The sequence below is a fragment of the Bos grunniens genome, chromosome 19 (genome assembly GCF_055505025.1).
Source record: "Bos grunniens cultivar Pamir isolate PY7600 chromosome 19, Bosgru_T2T1.0, whole genome shotgun sequence".
Classification (NCBI taxonomy): Eukaryota; Metazoa; Chordata; class Mammalia; order Artiodactyla; family Bovidae; genus Bos; species Bos grunniens.
In genome coordinates this window covers 12,689,196-12,706,404 of record NC_141183.1, presented here as the reverse complement: position 1 = coordinate 12,706,404, position 17,209 = coordinate 12,689,196, and the positions used below count along the sequence as shown (strand labels likewise).

The following is a 17,209-nucleotide window of genomic DNA, read 5'->3' as shown; positions in this document are numbered from 1 at the left end:
GCACTGCTGTGCGGTCAGCGTGGCTCCAAGGCCATAGGAGGGCACAGGTGTATGCCAGCCCTGAAAAGACACACCAGGAAACTGGGCCAGGACAGGGTGTGCTCCTGTTCCAGGGACACAGAGCAGGTTCCTCGTTCTGGCGCCAGTTTGCTTGGCTGGGTCAGCAGCGCGCTTTTCATAGGTGTCAGCCATAGCCATGCCTAAGTAGGCCACCTGCTTCCCTCGGGGCCTTGGACACCACTGGCTCTTCCTGGGCCCCTGCCCGGCACAAAGGCAGCCACACACATTCTCCTTTTTCCCTTTCTCTTTTCCCCACACCCCACCCCATTCCAAAAACCCCTCTAGGTAGGACAGCATGTGTGTGTAAGAGCCACACGGTTGGACCATGGGATAGCGGGAAATGGGACAGCTGGGTCAGTGGTAGAGTGAAGGGCCGCATGGTACCGCCCGGGCAAGGGGGCTCAGAGCCTGGGTGTTTTTCCCGGGACTACCTCCTGGCCCACAAGCTGAGACCCCAAGCAGCCACTGCTCCTGCCTTGGGCCTCCTTTGATTTCTGCACTCTCGTCAGGGTCAGGATGGTGGGAAACCTGGGCCAGCCTGTGATGGTTGAGGGAAGTCTGAAGGACAGGTGGAGTAAGTGTCTGAGTTAGGAGTCTGGACAGATGAAGTCAGAGAGGAGGCAGGGGAAGCAACGTGCTGAGCGAGTGAGGGCAGAGGGGGCACTGGAGAGGGGCCCAGCCGCGCAAATGTCCAGGGCTGGAGAAAGAGTAACCGAGGCTGGGTTCCCATCAGGGCCTCACTTCGGGTCTCCGCCGGCCCCCTTCCATACCAGACAGACAGCAGGCACCCAGCCTATGACAGAGGGGCCAGCAGAGGAGGTGGTGATCACACGTGTAGCCCTCATGGGTCCCGGGCCTGGGCTGCTTCCTCATTGTCTTCACTGGAAAGACACAAAAGCGTTGGTGGTGAGGGGGTGGGGGAGCCACAGAGTAAGCAAGGGCAGGCAAGCCTTGGCCTAGGAGCTTTGACGACCTTCATCACATACTTCTCTCCCCCCGCCCCCCCACAATGAGAGCGAAGGCTGCTGTGGATGAGTCATATTGCAGGGACGCCCGTTTGTCTGTTAGGCTGGAGGGACGTCACCCAGTGGTGTGGCTTCTGGGACAGTTGGTCAGGCAGTGTCCCGCCGTCCGCACCCCAACTCCCACTTCCTCCTCCCCGCCCCACAACCCCAGGCTCATCTGATGGTCTCTGCCATGTGGGTTTGTTCACAGGTTCCTGCAGACGGGGGACCCGCGGGGACAGAGGACCATGGGACGCAGCCCCTGCAGGTCCTGTCTGTGCCCCGACTCCAGAGGAAGCTCAAGGAGGCTGCCAGGAAGATCCTGCGGCTGCGCCTGGAGAAGGAGCAGCTCCTGGAGCTGGGAAACCGGCTGCGAGCGGAGCTGGGGCACCTTACCGGTGGGTCATTCCCCCCCACTCCGCCCCTGCTCTGGGGATGGAGGTGCAGGGTGCAGGGCAGGGCTGGCCCGAGGAGGGCTGGGCGGAGTGGGGAGGCCCAGCCCAGGCTGGGGGTGGGGACAGAAGGAAGGACAGACAGGACTCTGCTTGATCTCTGCCGTGGGAGTCCTGTGAACCCACCCTTCTGGCAGCATTTTGTGAGAAAAATGCCACAGGTTAGCGAAGCAGCTGGCATTTCTATGCGGCTTTGTGGTGGCAGCAAAGGCTGCCGTGTTCCCAGGCCAGCCACAGCCTTAGCCTCCTCAGGATAAAGGCGGCAGTGTGTGCGGTGTGGCCAAAGCCTGGACCGTGGGCTGCAGATGCCCAGGCTGCCCGTCGTGGTGCTGGTTCCTAAGAAAGGGACCCATGGACTGGGCCTGAGGTCCCACGATTAACCCACTAGAGCTACTAGACATTGAGCCTCTCCCAGTGTCTCAGCGCACCAGCCTCCCTGCTTTTAAACCCCTTGGTTTTCCTGCAGCCAAGGCGCCGGCCCCTTTCTCGCAGCCTCCCCCTCACCTTCTGTGGCTCCTGCCTCTGTCCTTTTCCAGCTACAGCTTTGAGTAACTGTGATGATCTCCAAATCTCCGGTCTTTGGGATTTCACCTTGTGGATATGAAACTAAGCCACCCCTCTCTCCATGACAGCTCACCTACTTTAGGAGCAAGGTCTCTGACTTGCATTTCCTGTTGGAGGCAGAGTGCTCCAGTGTGGCTGTAAAGAGCTCAGAGCAACAGGGTATCCACAAAATGCTTCTCTCGGCTAACGAGAGCCCCGGCTTCCCTCCCAGGTCCTTCTCACCCCCAACCACTGCAGTGTCCAGAAAGCATTTCCCACTGAAGGGGAGGAGATGGGACAGAACATCCACCCTGGTCTCTCCCCAGCACATACCTGCATGAACGAGAATAGTTGTTTTGAATACATTAATATTTAGCCTTAATATGTTGACTCCTGAAATTACCAAGCGATTGAAAGTGGGACTCGAGAGCACAAAGGGGACTGCGGAACTGAGGGGAGAGGGTGTGGAAGACCCTGGAAAATCTAAGGAGGAACAGACAAGTCACTTGTGTTTTCAGCAGACATCTTTTTGTGTGGCTGCTATGTGCCAGGCGCCCGAGACACAGAGGTCAACCAAACCATCCGTGTAAAATGATCCCCAGTTGTACTTGGAGACCGCTGTACACATCCACCTTTTGTGTGCATGGGACCTGGGCGAGACTTTGCTCAGAGGCTTTGTCCTTCTAAGAACCCACCCCTGAAAGAAGAAGGGTGAGCAGCGCTCAGTGTATTTCTAGATGTCATCAGTGTGCGAGCAGCAACCGAGGGCGTCTTTCACGGGAGCTGGCTCCCTCCCTTGGGACCCGTTTGACAAAGCCCTCCTTTCGTTCAGTCCTCCTTCTGTTCCACAAGTTGAAGGGGAAGGTTTGGCTTTGCTTGTTCCTTAGGGGCACTTCTGGGCCATCTTCTGCCAAGTTCACTAAAAACCCTGTTTTTACTTTGAAGGGTCATGTCGTGTATGTGCTTCTCGCCCCACATTCCTGTCATTTCATGGCCTTCATTCACTTACGGCTCCATTTCTTAATTCCACTGCATTCCCTCCCACATCTGAACCTTGCTTCTCCTTCACCTTGGCCTCTGTGCCAAGCCCTGCCACTGCTCAGTTGCCCTCTCAGCCCCCGAGGCTTCCAGAGGGAGGCACAGCCATGCCTCCCTCCCCCTCCGACCTAACCTGTCTTTCTCCTCATGGTGAATTCCTAGCCTAATCAGCTGGCCTCACAGCCATCAAGTATGTGAGTGAATCATCCACCTACCTCTCTATCCAGCATCCACTCACTGACACACTCACACATCTCTCAACCCATCTACCCCGCATCCATCCATCTGGCCATCCATCCAACAAAGGAGCAGATCCTCCATTGCCGGGCCTGCCTTCCTGTGCCTCCCAGTGTCAGAGAAAGCTACACGTTCCTCGTGGCCAAGTTTGCAGCCTTCTGTGAAAGTTAGAGAGACCTCAGCAGTAGAGCCTTCCATGCCTGGTGTTTTCATTAGTGGTAGACTTTTCGTAATATCTTCTGTTTTTCTTCTCTGGTGATCTGTCTGTATGGATTTTCTGCCTCTTCTTGGATCAATTCTGGACATGTGCATTTTGCTGGAAATCTCTCCAAAGTCCCTAGTCTTCCAAGTACTACCATAGAGCAGTACATAGTGGCCTGTAACTGTTTTTGTCTGCATCTCTGGTTATCGCTCTTTCATTTCCTAAGACTTCAGTATGTGCAGGGATGTGGGATTCTGCTCCACCTGCCCTTTCCCCCATTGGCCATGCACACACTGGCTCAGTTCACCTTTGTATGAGGAAGTCTTCCCTAAATAATGGTTAAAAAAAAAAAGTCTAAAACCACCTAGAGGTGGGAAAGGCAAAAATCAACAGAGTTGATGTCGTCACATCCTAAAACATCTGTAAGGAAAAGACATCGTACACAAAGATAAAAGACAAATAACAGATGGGAGAAATATTTGCAGCATACCTGACAGATGAAAAAGAACCAGTACCCAACATGGGCATTCACTGATGACAGGCGAAGTGCCGGACGGAGCGTCCAGGAGAAATCCCCAGATGTGACAAGGGTATGGATGCCACTTGCCTCTGCAGGAGTCTGAAGAGGGCAAGTAAGTCAGCGTTGAGTTCACGCCCAGACTAAAAAGTCCCATCTCAGGAGCTGTCGTTGGTGAAGCCTCTCTAAGGGCAGTTTGCCTGCATCTCACAACTTTTTAAATTAGCATACCCTTTGAATACGCAAATCTTCCCCTAGAGATCTTTTAAAAACATTTTCTCACAAATCTGAAAAAGATGCGAATGCAAGGATGTTTGGCAGTGTTTTTTGTTACAGTAAGAAAGCAATTAGGAAGGTCTAGGGGTCCATCTTTGGGACATTGAAATCGGACCGTGGATGCTACTTTAACCCTCAAGGGCATGTGGGGTGGACTTCCCTGCTGGTCCCATCCCCCTGCCGATATGGGGGGCATGGATTCAATCCCTGGTCCGGGAAGACTTCACATGCCACGAGGCATCTAAGCCCCTGCCACACAACTCTTGAACCCACACTCTGGAGCCCATGAACTGCAACTTCTGAGCCCATACACCGTAACTGCTGAAGCCCGTGCATCCTAGAGCCTGTGTGCGCAGCAAGAGAACCACTGCAGTAAGCCTGCACCTTGCAAAAAGAGAAAGTCCACTCACAGCTACAAAGACCCAGCACAGCCAAAAATAAGTAAGCAAATTTTTAAAAAGAGAGCGTGTGGGCCGCTTGCATGCCCACGGGTCTCCTGCATCCCCATCGGGCACCATCTCTGCACGGCACTTCTCAAACGAGAGAGACAGCCCGTTTTCCCCCTTCAGCTCCAGTCCACTGTGGATAATTATTTTGTCAAGTACAATAAAATGTGGCCTTTCCAAACGACTTCAAAACTCCTCACTTTGTGTTGTTTCCTCGTGGGCTTGGACACTCTTTGGACCAGGCTCAGCATGCTGACTACATGATGTGTGTGCCAGCCCAGACACGTCAGCCTATGAGAAGAGCAGCCCGCAGAACAGTGTGCTCTGAGGCCCAGGTGAACATACACAGAGCGTGTGCACCCATGCACACAGAGGGCAGGCTGGCAGGAAGCACCTCCATCCTAACACTTTGAGGAGGACAGTAGATGAGAGGAGAGGGGTGAGCGGTTTGCTCTGTGAACTTGTGCATCATGGTGGTTTGTAAAGAATGCCCAGCACAGGGCTTCCCTGGTGGTCCAGTGGTTAAGAATCCGCCTTGCGAGGTTTGATCCCAGTCTGGGAGGATCCCACATGCCCCGGGGCAACTAAGCCCCTGTGCTGCAACTTCTGAGCCTGTGCTCTGGAGCCACAGCTACTGAGCCCACATGCTCTGGAGCCCATGTTCCACAACGGGAGAAGCCACCGCAGTGAGAAGACCGAGCGTGGCAACTAGAGAGTAGCCCCAAACTCTCTGCAACTAGAAAAAGCCCGCATGAAGCCAGGAAGACCCGGAGCAGCCAAATCAATTAATTTAAAAGAGAAAAAACTATTTTAAGAATGCCCAGCACACTCCATTAGTTCCCTTTTGGGAAGGCTACCCTCCCTCAATACTGTGTGGCGGTAGGTTTCTGCTCTCCCACATAGGGAGACAGCAAAGGTTGTGACCAAGCCTGGTCTGTCTGCATGTTTTTTAACAAAGCTGATTTATCCAGGTCATCAATCATGTGACTGTGGTCATTAAGTGGTACAGAGTGACCAACCATGACAGGAGTATGTTTTCATCGCTTGACAATATTGAAAATGTGAGACCATCCAGCCAAGGCAGAGCCACGCCCACTTGGGCTCCCTCTGGTTCCAGCACCACCAGGCAGGGTCAACCCCAGGGCTTGTCCTCACGTGTCCACCTCTGGGAAGGGACTTCATCTCCCAGGGAGCTAGCAGAGCCGCACCTTCACTGGCCCTGGTTTCGTCCTGCATCCCCCACGGCCTGGGATCAGGCTCCTGTCCCAGCCACATGCCCCCTTCTCCAGTTCCAGGCTTTCAGATCTGCATTTATGGACAGGCAGGCTTATGTGGTTCAGATCTGCACTTTCAGACAGGCAGACTCATGTGATTGGGCATGTGGCCCTGACTCAGAATTTCACTCTCCTACCTCGTCTCTTGAGTGGGTAGGTGGCAATGCTGGAGCGTCACCTGTCCTCAGGTGTCCCAGCCCCATTTGCTCTCCCATCAGCCCAGCTGCAAGTGCTCACCCCTCACCTCTGAGACAGTGGCCATCAGACCATCTGCTGGGGCTAAGGCCAAGACCACGGCAGATGCCAGTGCAGCTGAGCCGGCCTGCACAATGAAGGACCAGAAAAGGACAGGCCATGAGGCCAGACCAAGCGGACTTCAACTCAACCTACCTCTCCCCTACTTTGTTCTTCCTCCTGCTGCCAGTTCTCCTTTTCCCCAAAATTGGAGCCTGTGATGTTTTCTTAATCCAGTACACAGCTGGGATTCTTTAGAGTGTCGGTTATCAGGATCTTAACATCTGACCATTTTGGAAGACTTTATTTTGGAGGGCAAGTAATTTTAGATTCACAGCAAAACTGAGCAGAAGACAACAGACTTCCCATACACTCCCTGCCTGCACATGCACAGCTCCTGTCACCCACATTTACTTGGTGCGGTTTAGTTTCTGAGTCATGTCCGACTCTTTGCAACCCCAGACTGTAGCCCGCCAGACTCCTCTCTCCTTGGGATTTCCCAGGCAAGACTACTGCAGTAGATTGCCATTTCCTCCTCCAGGGGATCTTCCCGACCCACAGATGGAACCCAAGTCTGCTGCATTGCAGGCGGTCTCCTGCACTGCAAACATATTCTTTCCTTTTGAGCCCACATCCACTCTAGATGGTAGATTCATTGCAATCAGTGAAACTGCTTTGACACAGCATCACCCAGACTCCTGCAGTTTTACATCAGGGCTCACTTTCATGGTGTATGTTCTGTGGATTTAAACCTTGTGCGCTCCACCTGGTCACCTTCCCTCCCTCCTGACCTCTGACAACCACTCATCTTTTCCCTGTCTCTGTAGTTTAGCCTTTTCCAGCATGTCATAGTTGCCTGGAAAATCCCATGGGCGGAGGAGCCTGGTGGGCTGCAGTCCTTGGGGTCGAGAAGAGTCAGACACGACTGAGCGACTTGACTTTCACTTTTCACTTTCATGCATTGGAGAAGGAAATGGCAACCCACTCCAGTGTTCCTGCCTGGAGAATCCCAGGGACGGGGGAACCTGGTGGGCTGCCGTCTATGGGGTCGCACAGAGTCGGACACGACTGACTCGACTTAGCAGCAGCAGCAGCAGCATGTCATAGAGTGGGGATCACACAATATGTATTCTCTGATACCTAACATTTCTTAAAGGCTCTTTTTTTTTTTTCCCCTGATGTTGAAAAGGCTATTTGCTCACTATAAAAATTTCAATGAATGCTGAGAGATAGTTAATTTATACTGTAAAGCACAAACTGCCAACTAGGTCTCATCTGCACTTTGCTGCCTGTCTGTTGGATTGTCTGTTCATGGTGTCACATGCACCCGAATGTTGAAACAGTGACTCCTGCCTAGCTCTGCACACCCTCCCTCGGGGCCGTCACCGAGCTGGCCCCAAGGGAGACTCCATGCACTGGGCTGCTTCTATCACATGTCTGTTCACTGGGCTCCAGCAGACATGCTCCAACCAGCCTCTCAGGGGAGTGTGAACCGTTCCTCACCTCCCCCTACCCCCACTCCGCCCCCAGGGAAAGTGCATTTGGGTGTTTTTTTATGACAGTGAAGCGCCTATTTGACCACAGCTTCACAGAAGCTAAAAATTCATTAGGAATTGGTTTTTGCCAGTTTAGTTAGGTAAAATTAGTTCATTGTTTTAATTTGTATTTCTTTACATTTCTGTGTGTGGATGTGGGTGTGTGTGTGTTGGCCATTTGTATATCATTATGTAATTTTTCTGCTGAATTTCTTTTGTGCTCTCCCCCAGCTTTCTTCTTGCTGAATCTTTGATTCATCTAGAAATGATTTGGTAAAATAGAAACAGGTTAGGGATCTAGCTTTATTTTATTTTTCCCTAGGTGGTTAGCTGGTTGACCCAGTACTGTTTATTGGGCATAAATAGGAAAATACTGCTTTAGTTTATTAATTATGATTCCACATGTGCATCTCCAGTCCTATAAACAATATTAATTGAGAAGCAGTGATTTTTGGTCACATTTCATGAATTCTTGGTGTGTTTGCCCCTCGCTATCAGCGCCCTGCCACACTCTGCGCCTCCAAACCCCTGGAAGCCCTGGGTCATGCACAGCTTCGCTCGTGTGTTCTGAGGGCCTTGGAGGGAAAGGATCTGACATTCAGGGATCTGTTCTTTCCTTCAAGAAGGGCCTGTGGGCAGTAAACTTTGTCTTCATAAAATGATTTCATTTTGACCACTTCCTGGAACGATGGCATGGCTGGAAGGAGACTTCTGATTGGCATTTTCTTACAGCTTTTTTGTCAGGCAGGGCCCCGCTGTCCTGTGAGAAGCCAGCGTCAGTGTGAGCCTCTTCCTCGCCAGTGGCCTGCCTTTCCTCTATGGCTGCTCCCAACCCATTTGTGCTCCTGGTCTATCATCCTGTGTCTACATGAGGGTTGTTCTGCTTTAATTTAACCTGCTCTGGAATCAGTATTTTTTTATTTTTAATATCTTAAGACTTATGGTTGGTTGGGTTTTCTGGGTTTTTCCGTTCTTTAAATTTCTCAACTATTTGTCTTTTTTTTTTTTAAAAATTCTGTTTATTTATGGCTGTGCTGGGTCTTCGTTGTTGTGCAGGCTTTTCTCTAATTAAAGTAGACGGGCTTCTCATTGCGGCGGCTCCTCGAGTTGCGCCGCACGGGCTCTCGGGCTTCATTCAGTAGTTGCAGCAGGCGGGCTCAGTAGTTGCGACTCCCAGGCTCTGGAGCACAGGCTCAGTAGTTGTGGCACTTAGCTTAGTTGGGCTTCCCAAGTGACGCAGTGGTATAGAATCTGTCTGCCAGTGCAGATGCAGAAGACACGAGAGACACGGGTTCAATCCCTGGGTTGGGAAGCTCCCCTGGAGTAGGAAATGGCAACCCACTCCAGTATTCTTGCCATGGAAAATCCCATGGACAGAGGAGCCTGGCGGTCTACAGTTCATGGGGTCACAGAGAGTCAGACACGACTGAGCAACTAAGGGCACACACACACGGACTTAGTTGTTCGCAGCATGTGGGTTCTTCCCAAATCAGGAAAGGACACGTGTCTCCTGCATTGGCAAGCAGATTCTTTATCACTGAGCCACCGGGGAAGCTCAGTCATTGCTTTTTTAAATACCACGTCTTCCCGTTTCTTGGTAATCTCTCCTAGAGCACGTTAAATGTGTTTATTAACCTGTGTGTTTTAGGATTTCTTTGCTACCTTCCATGGGGTTTCCTCAAAGATGACTGCTTGGGGTCAATGGGTGGTTTTCTATGTCTTTATCACAAGTTTCCATTTTATTTTTATTCGTTCCTTTCCTTGGGTTTATTTTATTGTTCTTTCCCTGATTTCTTAAGCATTTATTTTATCCTTTCTTGTTTAGTAATTGCATAGTTTTAAGATGTGAATATCCTTTCTGAGTATCAATTTTGCCATGTCCCAGGGTTTTGCCTTTTTTTTTCTTTTAAACTTGGCTGCACTGGGGCTTAGTTGTGGCACAAGGGATAGTTGCTGCGTGAGGGATCTAATCTGGGCCCCTGCATTGGGAACACAGAGTCTTAACCACTGAATGACCAGGGAAGTCCCACCCCAGAGGTTTTGAGGGATAATATTATCAGGATGATTAGTTGCTAGATTTTCTACCACTATAGACTCAGGTTTTCTATATCACTCAAGTTGATTAAGAGTATTCACCTAAAAACAAAAGGCTATTTTCCCAGAAGAATGAGTTTATTTGGAAATAACAAAGAACTGCAGTTTGGGACATGCAATTATGGTGAACCATATGCAAATCCAGTAAAAAAACCAGACAGAACTTAAGTTTTCTCTCAAGTGAAATAGAAGTAATACAAGAACTACTGTAGGGGATAATGAGGCCCTGAGCCCCAGTAGCCTCTTCTGTTACAGACTTTATACGTTGAAGTGCTTATTTACCTGGGGAGGGCATTTGAGGGAATCTATTTGAATCTTGATGGGAAGATTTTGCCAATATCAATTGGACAGTTTGCCCATAAGGAGGGTGGTACCTGATTCAATAGAGACAAATGATCAGTGTTTCCAGAAGCAGTACTATCAGAGACAGAGCAAATAAAAGAAGTCAAAGGGTGGTTTAATTCACCTGATTGGTTATTTTGATGGCAACTGTCAAATTTTAGAACTGTTTCTCCCTTTTTGGGAGAAAGAAATTCCAGCATGATACTTTTCCAAGAAGCCCTGGCCTTATAAATTAATAGGGGTGGAGGAGCTAAGGAAAAAAGGGTGTGTACCTCTTAAATGGTCTAAGCAAAAAGGAAGAGGTTCAGAAACCGGACCCTGTTGAGGTTCATTAGAGACCCTCACTATTTGGACCATCTTAGTATTTTTCTTTAGTGATGGGGCTGAGCACTGAGAGTGTGATCTGGGGTCTGTAAAGACAGAGATTCGTTCGCAATCTGGAGAATGGTTTCTCCAAGCTGATTCAAGGAGAGGATTGAGAGAGCCCCAGTCATTCCTCAGAGCCCCTCACAGGGAGGGGCTTAAGAGGATGTTTGAGAGGCTGGTTAGAGGGCTAAAGATGCCCAAAACACTTACACTTTTAGCAATCTTTTTCCCATGTCCTGGCTCTTTACAGTAATAGCAGAGACTAGAAGGGTTTTGTTAAGGTGCCTTCATTTTCAGAAATTAAAAATTAAGAATTTAGTGGTCTTGACTCACCTAGGATTCGAGTCAGCTGATTTGCCAAGTTAACTAAATCTAAAGTGAACATAATCTCCCATTCCACCCTTGTCCTTCTAACTAAAAGAGAATGATCCTGGTTCAGCCCATTAGTAAGTGAGGCGATAAGGGCTATCCCAGTGACTTCAACATCTGAAGGAAGACCAGTATTTTCTTTAAAGACAATTTGGAGTCAATTAAATAGTCACGAACGGGTTCATCAGATTTTTGTGTGCAAACCTGAATTTAGTTCCCATCAACAGGCTTGGGAAAGGCAGTTGTAACTGCTGGTGGGGGTTTTCAGCAAACGTTCTGACCTCTTAACGGAAGCTGTGGTGGTTTAGTCATTAAGTCATGTCTGATTTGTGTGACCCCATGGACTGTAGCCCTCCAGGTTCCTTTGTCCATGGGGTTTCCCAGGCAAGAATATTGGAGAGGGTTGCCATCTCCTTCTTCAGGGATCTTCCTGAACCAGGGATGGAACCTGTGTCTCCTGCACTGCAGGCAGATTCTTTTACTAGAAGCTAGGCGTTTGTTTTTCTAAAGCCACCCCCCCACCCCCCCCACCCCCCGCCCAGGGTGATTCCTTCAGCCTAATTTCATTCAGTGTTTGGCTTGCCTGTCAAAAACCTTGTGAACTAACTGATATAAATCTGAGAAACCAGACTGGTAGGTTTGAATAACTATGCTAAATTCTTCAGCAAATCTACCAAGGTCCTCAGTTACTTTTGGAAACTTTTAACTGTGTGTGGCAATTCAGCCTTTGTCAAGGGAACATAACTAATGGGTCTTACTTACTTACATAAGTAATGGGTCTATTTGGACCCTCAGAAGATTTCTCTATTTTTTTGTTGTTGATTATTTTATTTATTTATTTGTGCCAGATCTCAGTTGCAGCACTCAAAGGTCTTTGATTTTCATTGTAGTATGTGAGAGTTTAGTTGCGTTATTCAGACTCTTAGTTGCTGCATGCAAATTCTTAGTTGCAGAGTGTGGAATCTAGTTCCCTGACCAGGCATTGTGCCTGGGACCCCTGCATTGGGAGTGTGGGGTCTTACCACTGGACCACCTGGGAAGTCCCAGAAGTTTTCCCTTTAAAGGCCAGTTTCTGATAGAGCGTGGCAGACTGAGACAAAGAAGCAAGGGGAGGGAGAGTGGGGGGATAAATGAGCTGATACCAGGGACAAAGAAGTGGGGGGGATGAGCATGAGGCTTCAGAGCCATTTTGTCTTTGTTTGCCTTGGACGGTATAATTATTGTATTTGCGGAGAGACAATTTTAAATTCCTGATAATATTTGGAAGCCTCAAAATAGCAATCAACAGCAATCAAAATAGCAATCAATTTTAATTTTGATAATTTCAGAGTCATGGCTGTCTAATAGTTTTAAGAAAGGTAAGCTTGGTGAGTCTGAAAGTTCTCCATAATGGCCAGTGATATTCCAAATTACTTTGGGTTAAAATTTGTCCATTTCTTTAGAAACATGCGTGAGAAGGGACTGTGGTTTTTAAACATAAAATCAGACAGGGTCTTTAAATGTGGGGCACCCTCAAGACATTTTAGATAACTGGGATCCCATTTTCTGGAGGTTTCTTTCTTTCTTTTTTCTCTAAAGCAAAGGGGGCAATTCTTAAACAGCCTGCAGGCCAAATAGCAGCACAGTTCCACTTGGGACAGCCTGATCCCAAAAGAATCAGGTTAAAGGCTGAATGGCACAGTTCGAAATAGGAACAGCCCAATTCCAAAAGGAATTGGACCGAAGGCCAGCACAGTTCCAGTTGGGACAGCCTGATTTCAAGTAAGGCTGAAGTCCCAAATGAGTGCTCACAGACAAAGCAAAGCCTTAACAAAAAGGGTAAAGCCTTTAAACATATCCCAGATAAAGCCTTTGAGAGTTCTAAATGCACTAAGAGCGGAGCTCCAATCCAGGAGAAAACCTTCCCCTTAAACTCCAGGGGTGACTAGGAAAATGGTGAGCCCTGTAGACTTAGTGAGTACCCCACCCTTTTGCTCACCAGTCCCAGGGTTGTCAGGAGTCTGCTCTGGATCTTGGTGGGACCTCCAGTGTTAACCTAAAATTTATTTTTTGTCAGCAAAATGAGTTTATTCAGGAGCAACAAAGAATTCCAATTTGGGACATACAACTGTGGTGAACCACATGCAAGTCAGTGAGTTCAGTCTCAGTCGTGTCCAACTCTTTGTGACCCCATGGACTGCAGCACGCCAGGCTTCCCTGTCCATCACCAACTCCCAGAGCTTCCTCAAACTTTTGTCCATCGAGTCGGTGATGCCATCCAACCATCTCATCCTCTGTTGTCCCCTTCTCCTCCAGCCTCCAATCTTTCCCAGCATCAGGGTCTTTTCCAGTGAGTCAGTTCTTTGCATCAGGTGGCCAAAGTACTGGAGCTTCAGCTATGGCATCAGTCCTTCCAATGAATATTCCGGACTGATTTCCTTTAGGATGGATTGGTTGGATCTCCTTGCAGTCCAAGGGACTCTCAAGGGTCTTCTCCAACACCACAGTTCAAAAGCATCAATTCTTTGGCAGTCAACTTTCTTTATAGTCCAACTCTCACATCCATACATGACCACTGGAAAAGCCCTAGCTTTGACTAAACGGACCTATGTTGGCAAAGTAATGTCTGTGCTTTTTAATGTGCCATCTAGGTTGGTCATAGCTTTTCTTCCAAGGAGTAAGTGTCTTTTAATTTCATGGCTGCAGTCACCATCTGCAGTGATTCTGGGGCCCAAGAAAATAATGTCTGTCACTGTTCTCATTGTTTCCCTGTCTATTTGCCATGAAGTGATGTGACTGAATGCCATGATCTTTGTTTTTTGAATGTTGAGTTTTAAGCCAGCTTTTTCACTCTTCTTTCACTTTCATCAAGAGGTTCTTTAGTTTCTCTTCACTTTCTGCCATAAGGATGGTGTCATCTGCATATCTGAGGTTATTGATATTTCTCCCTGCAATCATGATTCCAGTTTGTGCTTCATATAGTCCAGCATTTCACGTGATGTACTCTGCATATAGGTTAAATAAGCAAGGTGAAAATATACAGCTTTGACGTACTCCTTTCCCGGCTGGAACCTTTCCCAATTTGGAACCAGTCAGTTGTTCCATGTCCAGTTCTAACTGTTGCTTCTTGACCTGCATAGTCCTGTAAAGCAAATAGTCCAAGTCCGCTCCTGTTGCCTCTTGACATGCAAGTCAGATAAAGCAGAAGAGAGGAAACCTTTTTATAGACGAGTAGGGGACATTGTGGGGAGCTGTTACAGACAGAGTCCTTTGGAGGAAACTGGGAGTTCAAAGTGTAGTGATTTTTCATTGGCTGAACTGTAATGATCTCTCATTGTCTGGGCTGCTGCCAGGCAAAGAGAGTATCTTCCTCCTCCTTGTGGCAGTAAGGCAATGTCACTTGTGTCTGGAGATCCAAAGTAGTCTCTTCTGTTAGGATCTGTATTTACATGAGTAAGGTATGCATAAGGGCTCCGCTTCTGGCCTCCTGACTCCTGTCTTGGTGAGTTCAGTTCAGTTTAGTCACTCAGTCATGTCCGAGTCTTTGCGACACCATGAATCGCAGTACGCCAGGCCTCCCTGTCCATCACAAACTCCCGGAGTTCACTCAGACTCAACGTCTATTGAGTCAGTGATGCCATTCAGCCATCTCATCCTCTGTCGTCCCCTTCTCCTCCTGCCCCCAATCCCTCCCAGCATGAGTCTTTTCCAACGAGTCAACTCTTGGCATGAGGTGGCCAAAGTACTGGAGTTTCAGCTTTAGCATCATTCCTTCCAAAGAACACCCAGGACTGATCTCCTTTAGAATGGACTGGTTGAATTCACAAGAGAGAGTTTCAAAATTGAAGAGAGAATTGAAGTCTACTTTTGATTGTGTTCTATTAAGCAGCCTTTTGGAAAAAAAAATACAGTTTTATTAAAGATGCTGAAGAAGACCTAGATAAACAGAGGTATAGTAGTTCCACTGATAATGATATCCGTACTCTAGTGTGTCTACTAGAGTTCACTTTTTTGAGGACATCCAGTTCTCAAATAGATGAAAATTCTAACACATTTTTTTGTGGAGCTAGACAAACTGGATTTTAGGTTCATGTGGATGAACAAACGAGCAGAACACCAAAGGTGACCCTGCTGGTCTTGGAGGGTCTCTGGGGAGGTGGGAGGCTGCCGTGGCTCTGTGGGGACAAGGACACTGGTGGCAGAGGTACTCACCAGGGTGAGCTCTCCTGGAGGCCAGCCACCACCCCAGCACCAAGACCCAGCCCCACCCAACAGCAGGTAGGCTCCAGTGCTGGGACGCCTCAGCCTAAATACAATGATTAACACTCTTTCTAAACTTCTGTATACTCGTCAACTTGAAATGCCAAGAACTATGATTTTTGCATTAAAATCTTGCACTGTTCTTTTATTTCTGTCCATTTCTCCTTCTGTTCCTTACCACTGTGTTGTGTCAGTTTTCATGCCATGTTACTTAGAGCAGAAGTGCTCATGCCAGTTATAGCTCATCAAGGTTCATATTATTCAGTGTCCTTTCTGATATCTGATAACATTTTAATAATATTTCTTTAATAAGTGTTAAAAGATAATTTTCAGGGAGAAGATATGATTCTCAAACAGATATGAAAGCCAGCACATGTTTAGAATTTTCCAGTCAAATGTTATAACCAATTCAAGGAAAAATCAAAAGAGCAAATGTATATGGAGTAAAGGAATTGAATTGCAAATAGAGGCAGAACCAGTTTCTCTAAAGGGAGGAGCGGGAGCCCATGAAAAAGCCAAGGGACAAGGCATAGTCTGCATGTCCAGCAGCTTCCAGAGTTGTAACTCAGGCACTGTGAGAGGCAATACCCTGACAGCTCCTCAGGATGTGCGGTAGGCAATGCAGTTTCCATAGTTGTTTTTTTTTTCCCTTTAGTTTCTCAGCTTTTGATACAATTCATGTGAAAGATTATTCTTGATCATGAAACAAGGCTGGTCCCATTTGGCCTGATTGTTTCCGTATGTGCAATCAGAGTGTTAATCCATCATGTTGGCCCTTTTGAGTTTGCTTTGCTGGAAGTTCCCGTCAGGATTTCAGGTTGGACTTTTGAAAGCGTCTTATTTGTTGTCCTGAGTCCAGGAAGCCGAGAACCTACCATGTTTCACCTGATGGATTATTTCAAGCAAATTCCTTTTTTCTTGAGGTTTCCAGAATATCCTGAGGCTCTTGGACCTGCCAGGAGATGAACTTCCTTATCCCCTCATGAGGCTGGCACCTGGCAGTTTTCCTGGGAGGGCCTTATGAGCCTTGATCCCTGAACTGCAGATCCTTACACATGCTGGGTCCTGGTGATTGAGTATCATTCTCCCCTGTGGCCACCCAGGCAAGGCCTTGGCTGTGCAATCCATGTTGCCAGTCAAATCTAAGTAGAAACAAGAAGATACCCTTTGAACCTACGCAAATTATTATATTGCCAGGAAAGGAAGAATACTCAACAAGAGTTAACAAGTTCTGGAGGACTCAGACTTAAGAGACCAAGATACCACTTAGAAATGTTTCATTTCAGTTTACAAAACCAGAGGCCACTAAATTTGTATGGACTACAGACTGCTTAAGGGTTTCCCAGGTGGCTCAGTGGTAAAGAATCCACCTGCCAGTTCAGGAGATACAGGATACGTGAGTTCAATCCCTGGGTCAGGAAGATCCCCTGGAAAGGGAAATGGCAACCCACTCCAGTATTCTTGCCTGGGAAATTCCGTGGACAGAGGAGCCTGGCGAGCTACAGTCCATGGGGTTACAAAGAGTCAGACACGACTTAGCGACTAAAACCACCACCACAGACAGCTTAAGGGGAAAGAGAAAGGGTTCCTTGTGTATCTAGAAGGAGCATTAAAGTCACATGTACAGTATTCCCATCAGCAGCTGCATTGTCCCTCGTGGGTCCCTTCAGTCCTAGGTGATTAATCCTTATTCCACTCCATCTTGGTTCTGAAATCTCAACAATCCATCTGCTTCTTTACTAGTGTTCTGGACATCCTGAGTCAGGCCACTGGATGGCCTCACGGTGGTCTAAGCAATGCCCATGACACAGTGTTTTCCCACTGTGCTGGCCTGACTCTTTTTTTTCTTCTTTTTTTCCTTTTCATTAAAGTAAAACAAACTCTTTGTAGCTGTTCACTGAAGAGAAAATGCACAATCTAAAAGTGGAGAATTCGGTTTTATTCGAGAATATTCCTGAGGACTACAGTCCACTGTTGCTGA

At 48.0% G+C, this 17,209-nt stretch overlaps 1 protein-coding gene across 24 annotated transcripts in view; it reads left to right on the top strand.

The window, feature by feature from the left end:
- The window catches only part of CCDC57 (coiled-coil domain containing 57), a 110,495-nt gene that overhangs the window by 55,732 nt on the left and 37,554 nt on the right, over positions 1–17,209 (top strand). For 22 of the 24 annotated variants that reach the window (XR_015147363.1, XR_015147362.1, XR_015147361.1 and 19 more), the window contains one exon: positions 1,276–1,462. Coding sequence is in view for 15 of the 24 variants with exons in the window: in XM_086356722.1 (XP_086212848.1) it covers positions 1,276–1,462 (187 nt within the window). In the remaining 9 variants the exon portion in view is untranslated. Of the gene's footprint in view, positions 1–1,275; positions 1,463–2,052; positions 4,960–17,209 lie in introns of those variants that run through there. The other 2 variants (XR_015147355.1, XM_086356724.1) reach the window with 2 other exon arrangements.